Source organism: Rhinolophus sinicus, chromosome 7, assembly GCF_057876585.1.
Source record: "Rhinolophus sinicus isolate RSI-liver-muscle chromosome 7, RSI-T2T, whole genome shotgun sequence".
In the NCBI taxonomy this organism is placed as follows: domain Eukaryota; kingdom Metazoa; phylum Chordata; class Mammalia; order Chiroptera; family Rhinolophidae; genus Rhinolophus; species Rhinolophus sinicus.
The window spans coordinates 31,527,287-31,541,473 of NC_142507.1; the positions used below are offsets into that span (position 1 = coordinate 31,527,287).

At 36.7% G+C, this 14,187-nt stretch overlaps 1 protein-coding gene and 1 pseudogene across 15 annotated transcripts in view; one reads left to right on the top strand and one right to left on the bottom strand.

Annotated features, from left to right (window-relative positions):
• CARMIL1 (capping protein regulator and myosin 1 linker 1) overlaps positions 1 to 14,187 on the bottom strand; it is a 352,154-nt gene that overhangs the window by 42,930 nt on the left and 295,037 nt on the right. For all 15 annotated transcript variants that reach the window (XR_016021728.1, XM_088799443.1, XM_074319291.2 and 12 more), the window contains 2 exons: positions 13,019 to 13,106; positions 10,229 to 10,378 (listed from right to left, as the gene is read on the bottom strand). Coding sequence is in view for 14 of the 15 variants with exons in the window: in XM_088799443.1 (XP_088655569.1) it covers positions 10,229 to 10,378; positions 13,019 to 13,106 (238 nt within the window). In the remaining variant the exon portion in view is untranslated. The remainder of the gene's footprint in view (positions 1 to 10,228; positions 10,379 to 13,018; positions 13,107 to 14,187) is intronic.
• Positions 8,468 to 9,653, top strand: LOC141568646 (60 kDa heat shock protein, mitochondrial pseudogene; annotated as a pseudogene).

Consider the following 14,187-nt stretch of genomic DNA (forward strand, 5'->3'; position numbering starts at 1 on the left):
ATTTGGCAATACTGTTAATAGATTAGTTCAATTAATAACTGTTGGTACTTAAAAATGAGGTGATTTATTTAAAGAAATACTATCTGACCAAGACAAATGGATCTTTGCTGAATTTTAACCTGCATTAAAAAGCTTAAAATTATATATTGAAATCTAAGGCTGAATTTGTTAATGGAAAATAACTGCTATTTTGTCATTGGAAAAAAGAATTCACAAGATGTGGTCTGTAGTAATTCAAGCCTTTTAACATTATTTTCTAGGAAATAGCAGTGAGTAGATGCACTGCTTTTCTACATGAATATCTTTTGACTTAAAACTTATATGACACTCATTAAAATAATTGAAAGAATTACAATTAGTATGCTAGTTATAACTAATGACCAGACCCTGTCTCTTCACCCATTTGGCACACTATCCTAAAACCTGAACAAATGCAGTTTTTTAAAGGTAGAAAAAACTACATTTAGTGTCAAATTAACTATTTAGAGATAAGTAATCAGTAGAATGAGAACTGTATCCTTCAATATCCCAAGGGCCAATGACAAATCAAAGTTGAAAGACATGGTTGGAAATACTAAGCACCTGATTGCAGGAAGAGAACAGGTAGTCTATGGACAATAAAGATTCTAAATAAATACATGCTTCAGCATGACATACAAGGCATGTGTATTAAAATGATAAGAAGTATATAGGAAGGCTAATCACTGTCACCAACAAAACACATGGAGAGGCATGGAATATTCCAGGTAAGCCAAAAGTGGGCAAATTCATTTCAAACAATTGGATAACAACTGAATATGTCAGATTTTTGACAGTTATTCCCAACAATGTTTAAAAACTGTAGCTTACATTATGGTTGTATAGCACACATATCTTTCACTTGTGTTTCTGTTAATTACTTTAATATGGAGTTAGTAAGGAGGTATTTTACATAAAGCAATGTAGTCTAATTAAATCAAACTCAAAATTTAATTCTGATCGTAAGAAATATACTACATAGGACATCCATATACTGATTACAGCAGACTCTGGTACCAAACTGTGAGCCTTTCAGTGACCTGAGTAACCTTGGATACCTCACTTAAGTTTTCTATGCCTTAGTTTCTTCATTTGTTAAACAGAAGATATTAATAACATCTAATTATTCATAGGTTGCTACTATTCATAAACAACTCAGAATAGTGCCTACCATGTCATAGGTACTATGAAAGTATATTAAAATAATACGATTTTTTAAACCATCTTATTTTCTGCTCTGGAGTAAAAGGGAGATCAGAATCTCTGGGGCTATGAGAGTGGATATAGGTTATTATAACAGTTTTTCTTCCTCCCAACCATACCCCACGAAGTGAACTAGAATACCTCTTAGTTTCTTTCTAGTTAAATAAAAAAAGATAAGTATTTAAATGGAGACAGAGTTGTTTAAAAAGATTCCTTTTTGCCATTTTAGTTAAAGAAAATAGCCTTTTCCTTTAACTTTCTGAAATTAAGATTGATGAGAAGTTCTCAGTCTTCTCTCCAGCCGGTAACATCCCTCCAGCCCCATTGAATCATTCTTATATTGGCCCTCACTTAGTCCAAATGCAAATTTAATATATGTTGACTAAGTGAAAAATTTCTTTCAAAAAATGTCAATCATATTGATTATTGTTTCCAATCCAAAAAGGCAATCCTTACACTCAAATTAATATAAATTTCTCAAAAATGGCGGCGTGAGGTGAGCCTCTGTAAAGCTCCCCTGGAATTTACAACGAAATCGAACAACAAAAACTCCACAAAGGACTCCCTGCACAGCAGACAGGCAAGACGAAGAGGCCCACTACCGAAGTCACCTACAGGTGGTAGAATTGCTCAAGCGGGGGAGGAGGGAAGGGAGAAGTGTGGAGACGGAGCCGCAGGGGCGCAGGACGCAGACCTGGCTCAGTGCTCCGAGCTCGCTGCTTCCCAGAACCACCGCAGCTACATGAGAGGGAAGAACTCGGACTGCTAGGGCTCTGCTTGTGGCCCACAGGGCTGAGCGGGCAGCATATAACACGGCTGAACCCAACGCTCACGGCACAGACCTCGGAGAAAAGACTGAGGGAAGAAGGTTGAAAACGGTGGGTTAAGCCCTCACTGCCGAGCAGAGAATGGAGGCCTTAGGCACTGAGACTGGCCGCCCCGTCCCTACCCTCCCAGAGCTCGCCCCGCCCCCACCTGCCGGGTGCTAGGAACAGAACAGTACCAGTGTCAAATCAAAGGAATAGAATATTTGCTGTTCTGAGAACTCTGGACCGCAGACACAGATTCACAGCCCAACTAGTTCCGGCAAAGGGGAGGGAGATATGGAAGCAGGACCGGCTGTGGTGGTGGTTGCTGCCATTGCTCTGGGCCACCTCTCACAATTCACCTCGTCACTGGCCCTACCTATCTGGGTGGATCCCTGCAGGAGTAAACAACCGCTGAAACATATGGGCTCTGAATCTGGAGCTGGAAGAGCTTTGGAACGTCAAAAGCTCTCCGCATACCCACCGGGACACTGTGCCCTGTGACCTAGATGAACTATTAACAGAGGAGAAGCCCGTCTCCCAGGGAACCCCCTATTGTGTGAGAAGCTGGAATAGTGCAGAGAAAACATAGCACTACCATGTGGGAGAAGAAAAATAAGCTGCAGTTGGAGAAAAAATAAAACATTCTACCAACAAGTACTGGAAAACAAAAGAAAGACTTCTTCCTATCAACCTGTTGCAGATAGGCAGTTAAATGAACTCAGAAACACAATCAAAGAAAAGCATAAGCATTTTACGAAAGAGATTGAAATTTTAAAAAGAACCAAATAGAATTTCTGGAGATTAAGAACTCAATAGAAGAAATTAAGAGTGAAATAACCAGCTTAGGTAGTACAGTTGACCAGATGGAGGAAAGAATCAGTGACATCAAAGATAGAAACCTGGAAATTACACAGATGGAAGAAGAAAGAGACTTGAGAATTAAAAGAAATGAAAGAACTCTACAAGAACTTTCTGACTCCATCAGAAAGAGCAATATAAGAATAATGGGCATACCAGAAGGAGAAGAAAGAGAGAAGCGAACAGAGACTATATTCAAACAAATCGTTGATGAGAACTTCCCAAAGTTGTGGACAGAACTGGACCCTTGAATCAAAGAAGCAAAAGAACACCTAATTACCTCAATGCCAACAGGCCTTCTCCAAGGCACTTTGTATCGAAGCTGTGTAAAACCAACGACAAAGGAAGAATCCTCAAAACAGCCAGGGAAAAGAAGACGGTAACTTACAAAGGAAAGCCTATTAGATTATCATCAGATTTTTCAGCAGAAACTCTACAAGCCAGGAGGGAGTGGAACCAAATATTCAAACTATTGAAAGAGAGAAATTATGAGCCAAGAATAATATATCCAGCAAAGATATCCTTTAGACATGAAGGAGGAATAAAGACCTTTCCAGACATACAGAAGCTGAGGGAATTTTCTAATACACGACCTGCACTACAAGAAATACTAAAGGAGGCTATTCGACCACCATCAACAGGGACAATTTGTGGCAACCAAAACTCAAAAAGGGGGAGAGTAAAGGCCTGAACCGGAATATGGGAATGGAGAAAGTAAGCGTGCTGAAGAAAATGGAATACTCTAATTATCAAACTTTCTTTTACATAAACTTAAGGGTAACCACTCAAAAAAAATTCAGAACTGAAATATATACTGTAATAAAAGAAGAAACAGAGAGAACCATCATAGAATACCACCACACAGAAATAATAGACAACAACAAAAAGGCAAAGAAACAATGGAGACACAGTCTTACGAGAAAACTAAAGATAGAATGACAGGATATCCTCACATATCAATAATCACCCTAAATGTAAATGGACTGAACTCACCAATAAAAAGGCACAGAGTAGCAGATTGGATCAAAAAATTAAACCCAACCATATGTTGTCTCCAAGAGACACATCTCAGCTACAAGGACAAGCATAGACTCAAAGTGAAAGGGTAGAAATTGACATTCTAAGCAAATGGTACCCAGAGAAAATCAGGTGTAGCCATAATGATATCAGATGAAACAGACTTCAAGATGAAAAAGATAACAAGAGACAAAGATGGAGACAAGAGACATAATGGTGAAGGGGACTGTACAACAAGAAGACATAACAGTCATCAATATTTATGCGCCCAATCAGGGAGCAACGAAATATACCAAGCAACTACTAACAGAACTAAAGGGAGAAATTGACCAAAACACAATTATACTAGGGGACTTAAATACATCATTGACAGCTATGGATAGATCATCCAAACAGAAAATAAGTAACGAAATAGCAGTCCTAAATGACACATTAGATGAAATGGACATAATAGATATTTATAGAGCACTTCATCCTAAAACATCAGACTATACATTCTTTTATAGTGTACACGGAACATTCTCAAGGATAGACCATATATTGGGACATAAAATTAGCCTCAGCAAATTTAAGAAGATTGAAATCATACCAAGCATATTCTCTGATCACAAGGCTTTGAAAATGGTTATCAACTGCAAAAGGAAAGTAGGAAAAAACACAAATACGTGGAGATTAAACAACATACTTTTAAAGAACGACTGGGTCAAAGAAGAAATTAGAGGAGAGATCAAAAGATACATAGAAACAAATGACAACGAAAATACATCCTACCAAAATTTTTTGGATGCAGTGAAAGCAGTTTTAAGAGGGAAATTTATCTCATTACAGGCCTATCTCAAGAAACAAGAAAACTCCCAAATAAATAGCCTCATGTTACACCTTAAAGAGCTAGAAAAAGAAGAACAAGTGAAACCCAAGGTCAGCAGAAGAAAGGAAATAACAAACATTAGAGCAGAACTAAATGAAATAGAGAACAAAAAGACAATAGAAAAAATTAATGTGACAAAGAGCTGGTACATTCAAAAGATTAACAAAATTGACAAACCCTTGGCTAGACTCACTAAGATAAAAAGAGAGAAGACACTAATTAACAAAATCAGAAACGAAAAAGGGGAAGTTATCACGGACACCGCAGAAATACAAAGGATCATCCAAGAATACTAAGAAGGACTATATGCCACCAAATTCAATAACCTAGAAGACATGGACAAGTTCTTAGAAACATGCAGCCTTCCAAGGCTGAACCATGAAGAACTGGAAAATCTAAACAGACCGATCACCAGTAACGAAATTGAATCAGTCATCCAAAACCTTCTCAAAAGCAAAAGTCCGGGACCAGATGGCTTCACTAGTGAATTCTACCAAACCTTCAAAGAGGATCTAATACCAATCCCACTCAAACTCTTCCAAAAAATTGAAGAAGAGACAGTACTCCCCAACTCATTTTATGAGGCCAACATTACCCTGATACCAAAACCTGGTAAGGACAGCACAAAAAAGAAAACTACAGACCAATATCTCTGATGAATACAGATGCAAAAATCCTAAACAAAATTCTAGCAAATAGAATACAACAATGCATTAAAAAGATTATTCATCACGACCAAGTGGGGTTCATCCCCGGGGCACAAGGATGGTTCAACATACGCAAATCCATCAATGTGAACATCACATAAACAAAATAAAGGACAAAAATCATATGATTATATCAATTGATGCAGAAAAAGCATTTGACAAGATACAACATCCATTTATGATTAAAACACTTAATAAAATAGGTATAGAAGGAAAATACCTTACCATAATAAAGGCCATATATGACAAGCCCTCTGCTAATCTCATAATTAATGGTGAAAAACTGAAGCCCTTTGCTCTACCTTCAGGAACACAACAGGGCTGTCCCCTATCACCTCTGCTTTTCAAGATAGTGTTGGAAGTCCTTGCCAGAGCAATCAGGCAAGACAAAGAAATAAAAGGCATCCAAATTGGGAATGAAGAAGTTAAATTATCACTCTTTGCAGATGACATGATGCTATATATTGAAAACCCTAAAGACTCCACCAAAAAGCTATTAGAAACAATCATCGAATACAGTAAAGTTGCTGGCTACAAAATCAACGTACAGAGTCCATTGCTTTCCTATATACTAACAACGAAATCTCAGAAAAAGAAATACAAAAAACAATTCCTTTTGCAATTGCAGCAAAAAGAATAAAATACCTAGGAATAAACTTAACCAAGGATGTGAAAGATCTATATGCTGAAAATTATAAGACATTTTTGAAAGAAATTGAAGAAGACACAAAGAAATGGAAAGACATTCCGTGCTCATATATTGGAAGAATCAACATAGTTAAAATGGCCATATTACTCAAAGCAATATACAGATTCAACGCAATCCCCATCAAAATCCCAATGGCATTTTTTAAAGAAATAGAACAAAAAATCATCAGATTTGTTTGTAACCACCAAAGACCCCAAATATCCAAAGCAATCTTAAGAAAAAAGAACAATAATGGACGCATCAACTTCCTGACTTTGGCTTGCACTACAGGGCTACAATAATCAAAACAGCATGGTATTGGCAGAAAAACAGACACATAGACCAATGGAATAGAATTGAGAACCCAAAAATAAATCCACATAAATATGGACATATAATTTTTGACAAAGAAGCTAAAAACATACAATGGAGGAAAAACAGCCTCTTCAATAAATGGTGCTGGGAGAATTGGATAACCACGTGCAAAAGAATGAAACTGGACTGCTATCTGTCACCATGTACCAAAATTAATTCAAAATGGATCAAAGACTTAAGCATACGACCTGACACAATAAACTGCATAGAAGAAAACATAGGTACTAAACTTATGGACCTTGGGTTCAAAGAGTATTTTATGAATTTGACTCCAAAGGCAAGGGAAGTAAAAGCTAAAATAAACGAATGGGACTATATGAAACTTAAAAGCTTCTGCACAGCAAAAGAAACCATCAACAAAATAGAGAGGCCACCAACTGAATGGGAGAAGATTTTTGCAAACAGTGCCTCCGATAAGGGGCTAATATCCAGAATATACAAGGAACTCATGCAACTCAACAACAAAAACACAAACAACCCAATTGAAAAATGGGCAGAGGACCTGAAGAGACATTTCTCCAAAGAGGACATACAAATGGCAAATAGACATATGAAAAAATGCTCAGCATCACTAATCATCAGAGAAATGCAAATCAAAACCACAATGAGATATCACCTCACCCTAGTCAGAATGACTATCATCAACAAGACAAATAGTAACAAGTGTTGGAGAGGCTGTGGAGAAAAAGGAACCCTCATACATTGTTGGTGGGAATGCAGACTGGTTTAGCCGTTATGGAAGGCAGTGTGGACGTTCCTCAAAAAATTACGAATAGAATTACCATATGACCCAGCAATCCCTCTCCTGGGTATCTACCCAAAAAATCTGAAAACATTTATACATAAAGACACGTGTGCTCCAATGTTCACTGCAGCTTTGTTTACGGTGGCCAAGACATGGAAACAACCAAAATGTCCTTCGATAGATGAATGGATGAAGAAGTTGTGGTATATATACACAATGGAATACTGTTCGGCTGTAAGAAAAGATGATATAGGAACATTTGTGACAACATGGATGGATCTTGAGAGTGTAATGCTGAGCGAAATAAGTCAGACAGAAAAAGCAGAGAACCATGTGATTTCACTGATATATGGTATATAAACCAAAAACAACAAAAGAACAAGACAAACAAATGAGAAACAGAAACTCATAGACACAGACAATAGTTTAGTGGTTACCAGAGGGTAAGGGGGGTGGGGGGTGGGAGATGAGGGTAAAGGGGATCAAATATATGGTGATGGAAGGAGATCTGACTCTGGGTGGTGAACACACAATGGGATTTATAGATGATGTAATACAGAATTGTACACCTGAAATCTATGTAATTTTACTAACAATTGTCACCCCAATAAATTTAAAAAATAAATTAAAAAAAAAGATGTGGTATATATACACAGTGGAATACTATTCTCCATAAGAAAAGATGAAATGCTGCTATTTGCGACAACATGGATGGATCATGAGATTATTATGGTAAGTGAAATAAGTCAGAAAGAAACAGTCGAGAACCATGTGACTTCACTCATATGTGGGATATAAAACTGAAAGCAACAAAGAAAGAAAAACTAGATAAACAAGATAAAGAAAGAAACAAAAACTCATAGATGCAGAGAACAACTGTGGTTACCAGAGGGTAAAGGGGTGGGGGGATGGTACTAGAGGGTAAAGTAAAGGGGGTCAAATACATGGTGATGGAAGAAGAACTGACTCTGGGTGGTGAGCACACAATGTGATATATAGATGATGTAATACAGAATTGTACATTGAAGCCTATGTAATTTTACTAACCATTGTCACCCAATAAATTAAATTTAATAAATCCATAGATAAATAGATAGCTATAGATACATAGATAGATAGATAGATAGATAGATAGATAGATAGATAGATAGATAGATAGATAGATAGGTAAAATTTCACCATAAGCGCTTGGTCATCATTGCTGAAGATGCTGATGAAGAAGCTCTAAGGACACGTGTTTTTAATCAGCTAAAATTTGGTCTTCAAATTGTAGCAGTCAAAGCTCCAGCTTTTGGAAACAATAGACAAAAACCAGCTTAAAGACATGGCTATTGCTATTGGTGGTGCAGTGTTTGCAGAGGATGGATTGACTAAATCTTGAAGATATTCAGCCTCATGACTTAGGAAAAGTTGGAGAGGTCATTGTGACCAAAGATGATGCCATGCTCTTGAACGGGAAAGGTGACAAGGCTCAGAATGAAAAATGTATTCAAGAAATCATTGAGCAGTTAGGTATCAGGACTAGTGAATATGAAAAGGAAAAACTAAATGAACGTCTGGTAAAACTCTCTGATGGAGTAGCTGCACTGAAGGTTGGTGGGACAAGTGATGTTGAAGTGAATGAAAAGATAGATAGAATCACAGATGCCCTGAATGTCACACGAGCTGAGGTTGAGGAAGGCATTGTTCTGGGAAGGGGTTGTGCCCTGCTTCGGTGCATTTCAGCTTTGGGCTCGTTAACTCCAGCTAATGAAGATTGAAAAATTGGTATAGAAATTATTTTAAAAAACACTCAAAATTCCTGCAATGATCATTGCTAAGAATGCAGGTGTTGAAAAAGAATGCAGTTGAGAAAATTATGCAACGTTCCTCAGAAATTGATTATGATGTTACGCTTAGAGATTTTGTGACTATGGTGAAAAAAGGAATCACTGATCCAACAACTGTTGTGAGCACTGTTTTATTGGAAGCTGCTGGAGAGGCTTCTCTGTTAACTACAGCAGAAGTTGTAATCACAGAAATTCCTAAAGAAGAGAAAGGCCCTGGAATGGACAGAATGGGTGGAATGGGAGGTGGTATAGGAGGTGGCATGTTCTAATTTCTAGAATAGTGCTTTACCTTTATTAATGAGAACTGTGAGAGGAAGCTCAAGGTAGCGCTCCTCACCTATAACTTCAGAGAAGTCAGTTGAAAGAAATGGAGAAAAGGCTGGCTGATGTTTAAGAAAATCACTATAACCATCAGTTACTGGTTTCACTTGACAACATATAATGGTTTGCTGCTGTTATTGTCCATGCCTACAGATAATTTATTTTGTATTTTTGAATAAAAAGACATTTGTACATTCCTGATGACTAAGTGCAAGAGCCATGTATCAATGTACTGCTTTCAACTTAAATTACTGAGGCATTTTACTATTATTCTGTTAAAATCAGGATTTAGTGCTTGCCATCACCCAATGAGAAGTTAAGAAGCAGTCTTTCTGTGGAGATTAAGAATGTGTACAAAGCAGAAAAATATCCAATTATGTGACCACCTTTGTGTAATAAAAGTTTGTTAAAAGTTAAATAGTCAATTTCTCATTAATTTAGGACTTTTTCTACTATGGCTATAGGGACAGATCCAGGTTTTATGTTCACTGAAACTTTCAGTTTTTCTTTGGTGGTGGGGAGGTAGGGTTACTCTTTAAGAAAAGTTTTATAAAACTGCAAATAAAAAATTAGATAACGGCCTTAGTGGGAACCTGAAGCTTAAGTTTCATTAGCTTCATTAAGAGTTTCTGTATAGCAATAAGCTTCTGAAAGAATTGTCTCTAGCTGGGAAGAGACACCCATTATTTGGTCTGGTAAATGGGTGAGATTAAAAAATAAAAACAACAACAACAAAAAACAGTAATATAGCCCAGTGAATGGATAATGGTGTCTAAAGGATGCGTCTTACCATACAAGTATCCAGATCTTCGAAACGCTCTATCTCTGTGAGCTCCTCCACCGTGATGATGGAGCGTTTAATGGGCTTCTCCTCAGCCAGCTCAATCTCTAAGGACTCTTGTTGAGGAAGGGTCTTGCCACGTCTGCTGAAGTGGTCAGTCTAGAGTCAAGACACACACAAGGGAAATTAACTCACAGAGACAAGGGAAAAGCAGGTAGGCTGGATTCCCAAAGATGGCACGCTAAAGGATGTGGTTAATGACAATTCTTAACAAATTCACACTAGAGTAACTTACCTCTTTTATTATCTTTCTTTGGAGGATGTGGAATGTTTTAAGCAAGAAATAACAAAACCTCCTTTTTAAAAAAAATGTCTTTTGAGATTTTATTTTTTTAAAAACCAGTATTTCATATAGTCTTTGCCATGTTGATGCAAATATGCACAAAGTAGGTGTGTATTTTTGTTTTCCAAAAGATGCATTATAAACCTTTTCAGGAAGCTGGTGTGATTTATGCAACTTTTAATCTTAAATACAATCACAAATTATGTCCATCAGGAGGCATTACAACATTTTGTACTGAGAAGTCATTTTATTTATGCAATTTTACTAGGACAAGGAAGATTCAGTTCAACTCAATTTGCTCTTCGAAGGGTAAAGAAAATTAACGAGTGAAGTATGATGTCATTGCCATTGCCATTATAGGTAGAAATATACAGGAAATTTAAACCAGAAATATAACTGACACAAGTTAAATGAGACTACTCAGTCTAGATTAAATGTTCTTTTTATTAACTATATGTGATATTTTCTCTGAAAGAATTTCTTTATCTAGTGCTTAAACATATCTAATAAGGAGAAATAAAACAATCCCACGCTTCATTATTTTTAAAGGGTTGAAAGGAAGGGAAGTGCTAATAAAATTTTAATTATTACTTGCTCATGCTATTTTCATGTAATGAATACCATATTTGATATGATTTATTAATTCCCAGTGTTATACTTCAGGTAAACCTAAAAACTCAAATGGTAAGAGGTAGAATAAACTGGGCTAGAATTAATAAGCTCTAAAGCTGACCTGACTCCTCACCAGGAACTTTGATTTAACTCTTTCAAAATGATGAGAACCAGTGGACAATTCCATGGAACCTTTGGGAACACTTTTAAACTTAAGTTGGAGAAAATATTAATGTTATCAGAATGTCTTTGAAAACAAAATTTCATTTTGAAGATACTATTTCTTTCCCATAGCAGTGAAGCTCTCTTCTCCAATCAAAATCAGCAGTATTAATACCAAAATGAAATTCAAAACAAAAGTGCACTCACAATTTACTGAAAAATGAATTTAAAATAACAAAAAAAGGTTTAAAAAAAGGCAAAAAAAGTGAATAATTCAAACTTCCAGTGTAGTTCTCATGTGCAATCATATAGATACAATATCTATCATTTATGACATCAAGTGGGCATTTAGAGGCAGTCCCCGGAGCTGTGGGTTACTGATAAACCTTTCTATAAAAGATTCTCTATTGATTTTGTTTCTGCTTATTTAAAACAAAAATGTCTGAATCAGGAGCTCTAAACAGTAACGTAGCTCTTTACTACACGAATCAGAAACTTGTGCCACGAATCAGAAACTTGTGCTTCTCCAGTTCTCTGTGGTGATGAACTAGATTTTTATATTTCCAATTTGCCACAAACCAATAGATTGGTAAAACACAATAAAAATTAAAAAATAGAAAAACAACATGTGTTCGAATATTGTGGCTATGTCAAATTAATCTAGAAGCTTCTCCACATTTTCTCCTTGTTGCTGAGCTTACACTGTCACAGACTACTAGTAGTAACCATCCACTAACAGGCCAGCTCCAGCCCATAGGCAATACTGAGTAGTGCCACTAGAGAGGGCTATCTCACACGAGTACTTTAGATTTTAGAGGAGAGTCTTCTTTTTTTGAAATGAATTTTTCAACACTCATGCTGTTCACCTCATGGGAACGAAGCTGTTACTGTTCCTCTCATTTTGATGTTCTCCAATGTCACCCAACAATTCGATGCCATAAAACTGGGTATCTCTAGTATCCAGAGTTACCTGACAGTTTTTTCTCTGGAGGAAACATTATTACCTGCTTGGGAGATTTCTATTGGATCAGATTGCTAACAAGATATAACCAGTAATACAACTTTCATTTGTGCTTCAAAGAATTTCCTAAAGTTTAAGAAACATAAAGTTGCTGATACATTTTTCATATGCACTAATCTTGGAAGTCAAGTTTCCTGCCCTAGTGTAGAACCAGTCTCTATATTTAAGAAAACTTATTTTTTCAACTTGGTCATATCCAAGAGGCCTGGTTGGACACACAGCAGCTATCACTAGAATATGTCCACTCTACTCTTGCATTTTCTTTGGACTCCAAATATTTCATTCTCCCTCCTCACCCCCATGTTTTCAAGAATAGTCCATTCTCAAATAATCCTATCAGGAACCAACAAACTGAACACAGATAAAAGAAATAATAATAAAAAAAATCTTAATTTTACATCTCAGTCTCCTATCAAAATTTTTGACCTGTATAATAAACGGACAAGTTTTCTGGAAACCATCACTTGTGCTTTCCCCTGCCATTCCCTCTGGAGAAATTCTAAGATGTTTCAGATAAACCAGAAGCAATACAGAAGATGGAGGAAAACTGTAACTTATAAAGCTACAAAGGAGTAAAATTAGAAAGGAACCCACATCCCTATGCTGGAGGCTGCCCTGCATCACAACAGACTGAAACAGGACGTCCTGCTCAAACACTCACCAGTTTATGATGGCAGTGTGAAAGTGCATCCAGAATTTCGTCCACAAGTCGATCAGACAGGAAGGAGGCCACTGTCAACTTCACTTCACTATGTAAAAATCAAAAGGGCAGAGTAGCATTTTATTTTGTGCACGGGAAAACAAAATCACCCTCTCTTGATGCTGTGTTGATAAGGTCAACTGTGATTCTGTTTGTCTTTGAAAATGGAATATAAAAATGTGTGAACAGGGCTGAGGACTTCCAAGAATAAGCCTTAAACATTGCCACAAACACACAGGTAATGGACTCTCCTTACCAATTTCAACCTGCCTTTGCCATCTCAAAACTCAAGATTTAATGGTAAAAATTAAATACACCTGGATAAAGACCAACTTAACGGGAACCATGTGTACTATGTGGTCAGGAACAATTCATTCATTGATATAAATGAGAAAAAAAAACCAACCCAGGCTGGAGTATTGTTAAGCCTTGGTTATTACTTTAAAATGCATATCCCCACCTTTTAAAACCTTTTTACAAATCAGATGGTACCATATGGAAAAACTTCTGCTCTGACTTGCCATCTTTGAAGAATTATAAATTTACTGTTCTCCTGCCTTCTATGAACAAATGTTACCAAAATGATCAATTTTAGTGCCTCTTGCCTGATATTAAAAATGTGGCCAGGCAACACAAAGTGGCCGGCAGTTTTCAGTAATAAACAACTAAACCACTAAGTTTTCAGCCAGAGAGCTGGTATTTTAGTGAGCATTGTAGCTATTTGGTATCCCAAAGCATTCAAGTTCCATGTGTGTCTTCAGTCTGAATAATCTTATGTAAATGTACACAGGCACATAAATGCATAACACTTTTAAAGGTCCTTGTACTAGAGATTTATACTCACATTCCAACATTGCCTCACAAGTTCAAATCTGCTTTTGAAGTCAACAATTTTAAACTTTTTAGAGCAGGGAAAGGAGTTATCAAAAACATTATTTAATCCTAAAGTTAAAAGTACATTTGTGTAACAGGGGATAACCTTTCTAACCTAAAGGCAATAATTTGCACTGTGATTTCTCTGCCCAGGAAGATTACTGATAGCAAGGCAGAATAATGAAAGCACAAATCTTTGATGCCTACATTAAAAATTTTCCTGGGCTAAAGATAAAAGGATGTGTCTTTAATTCCTG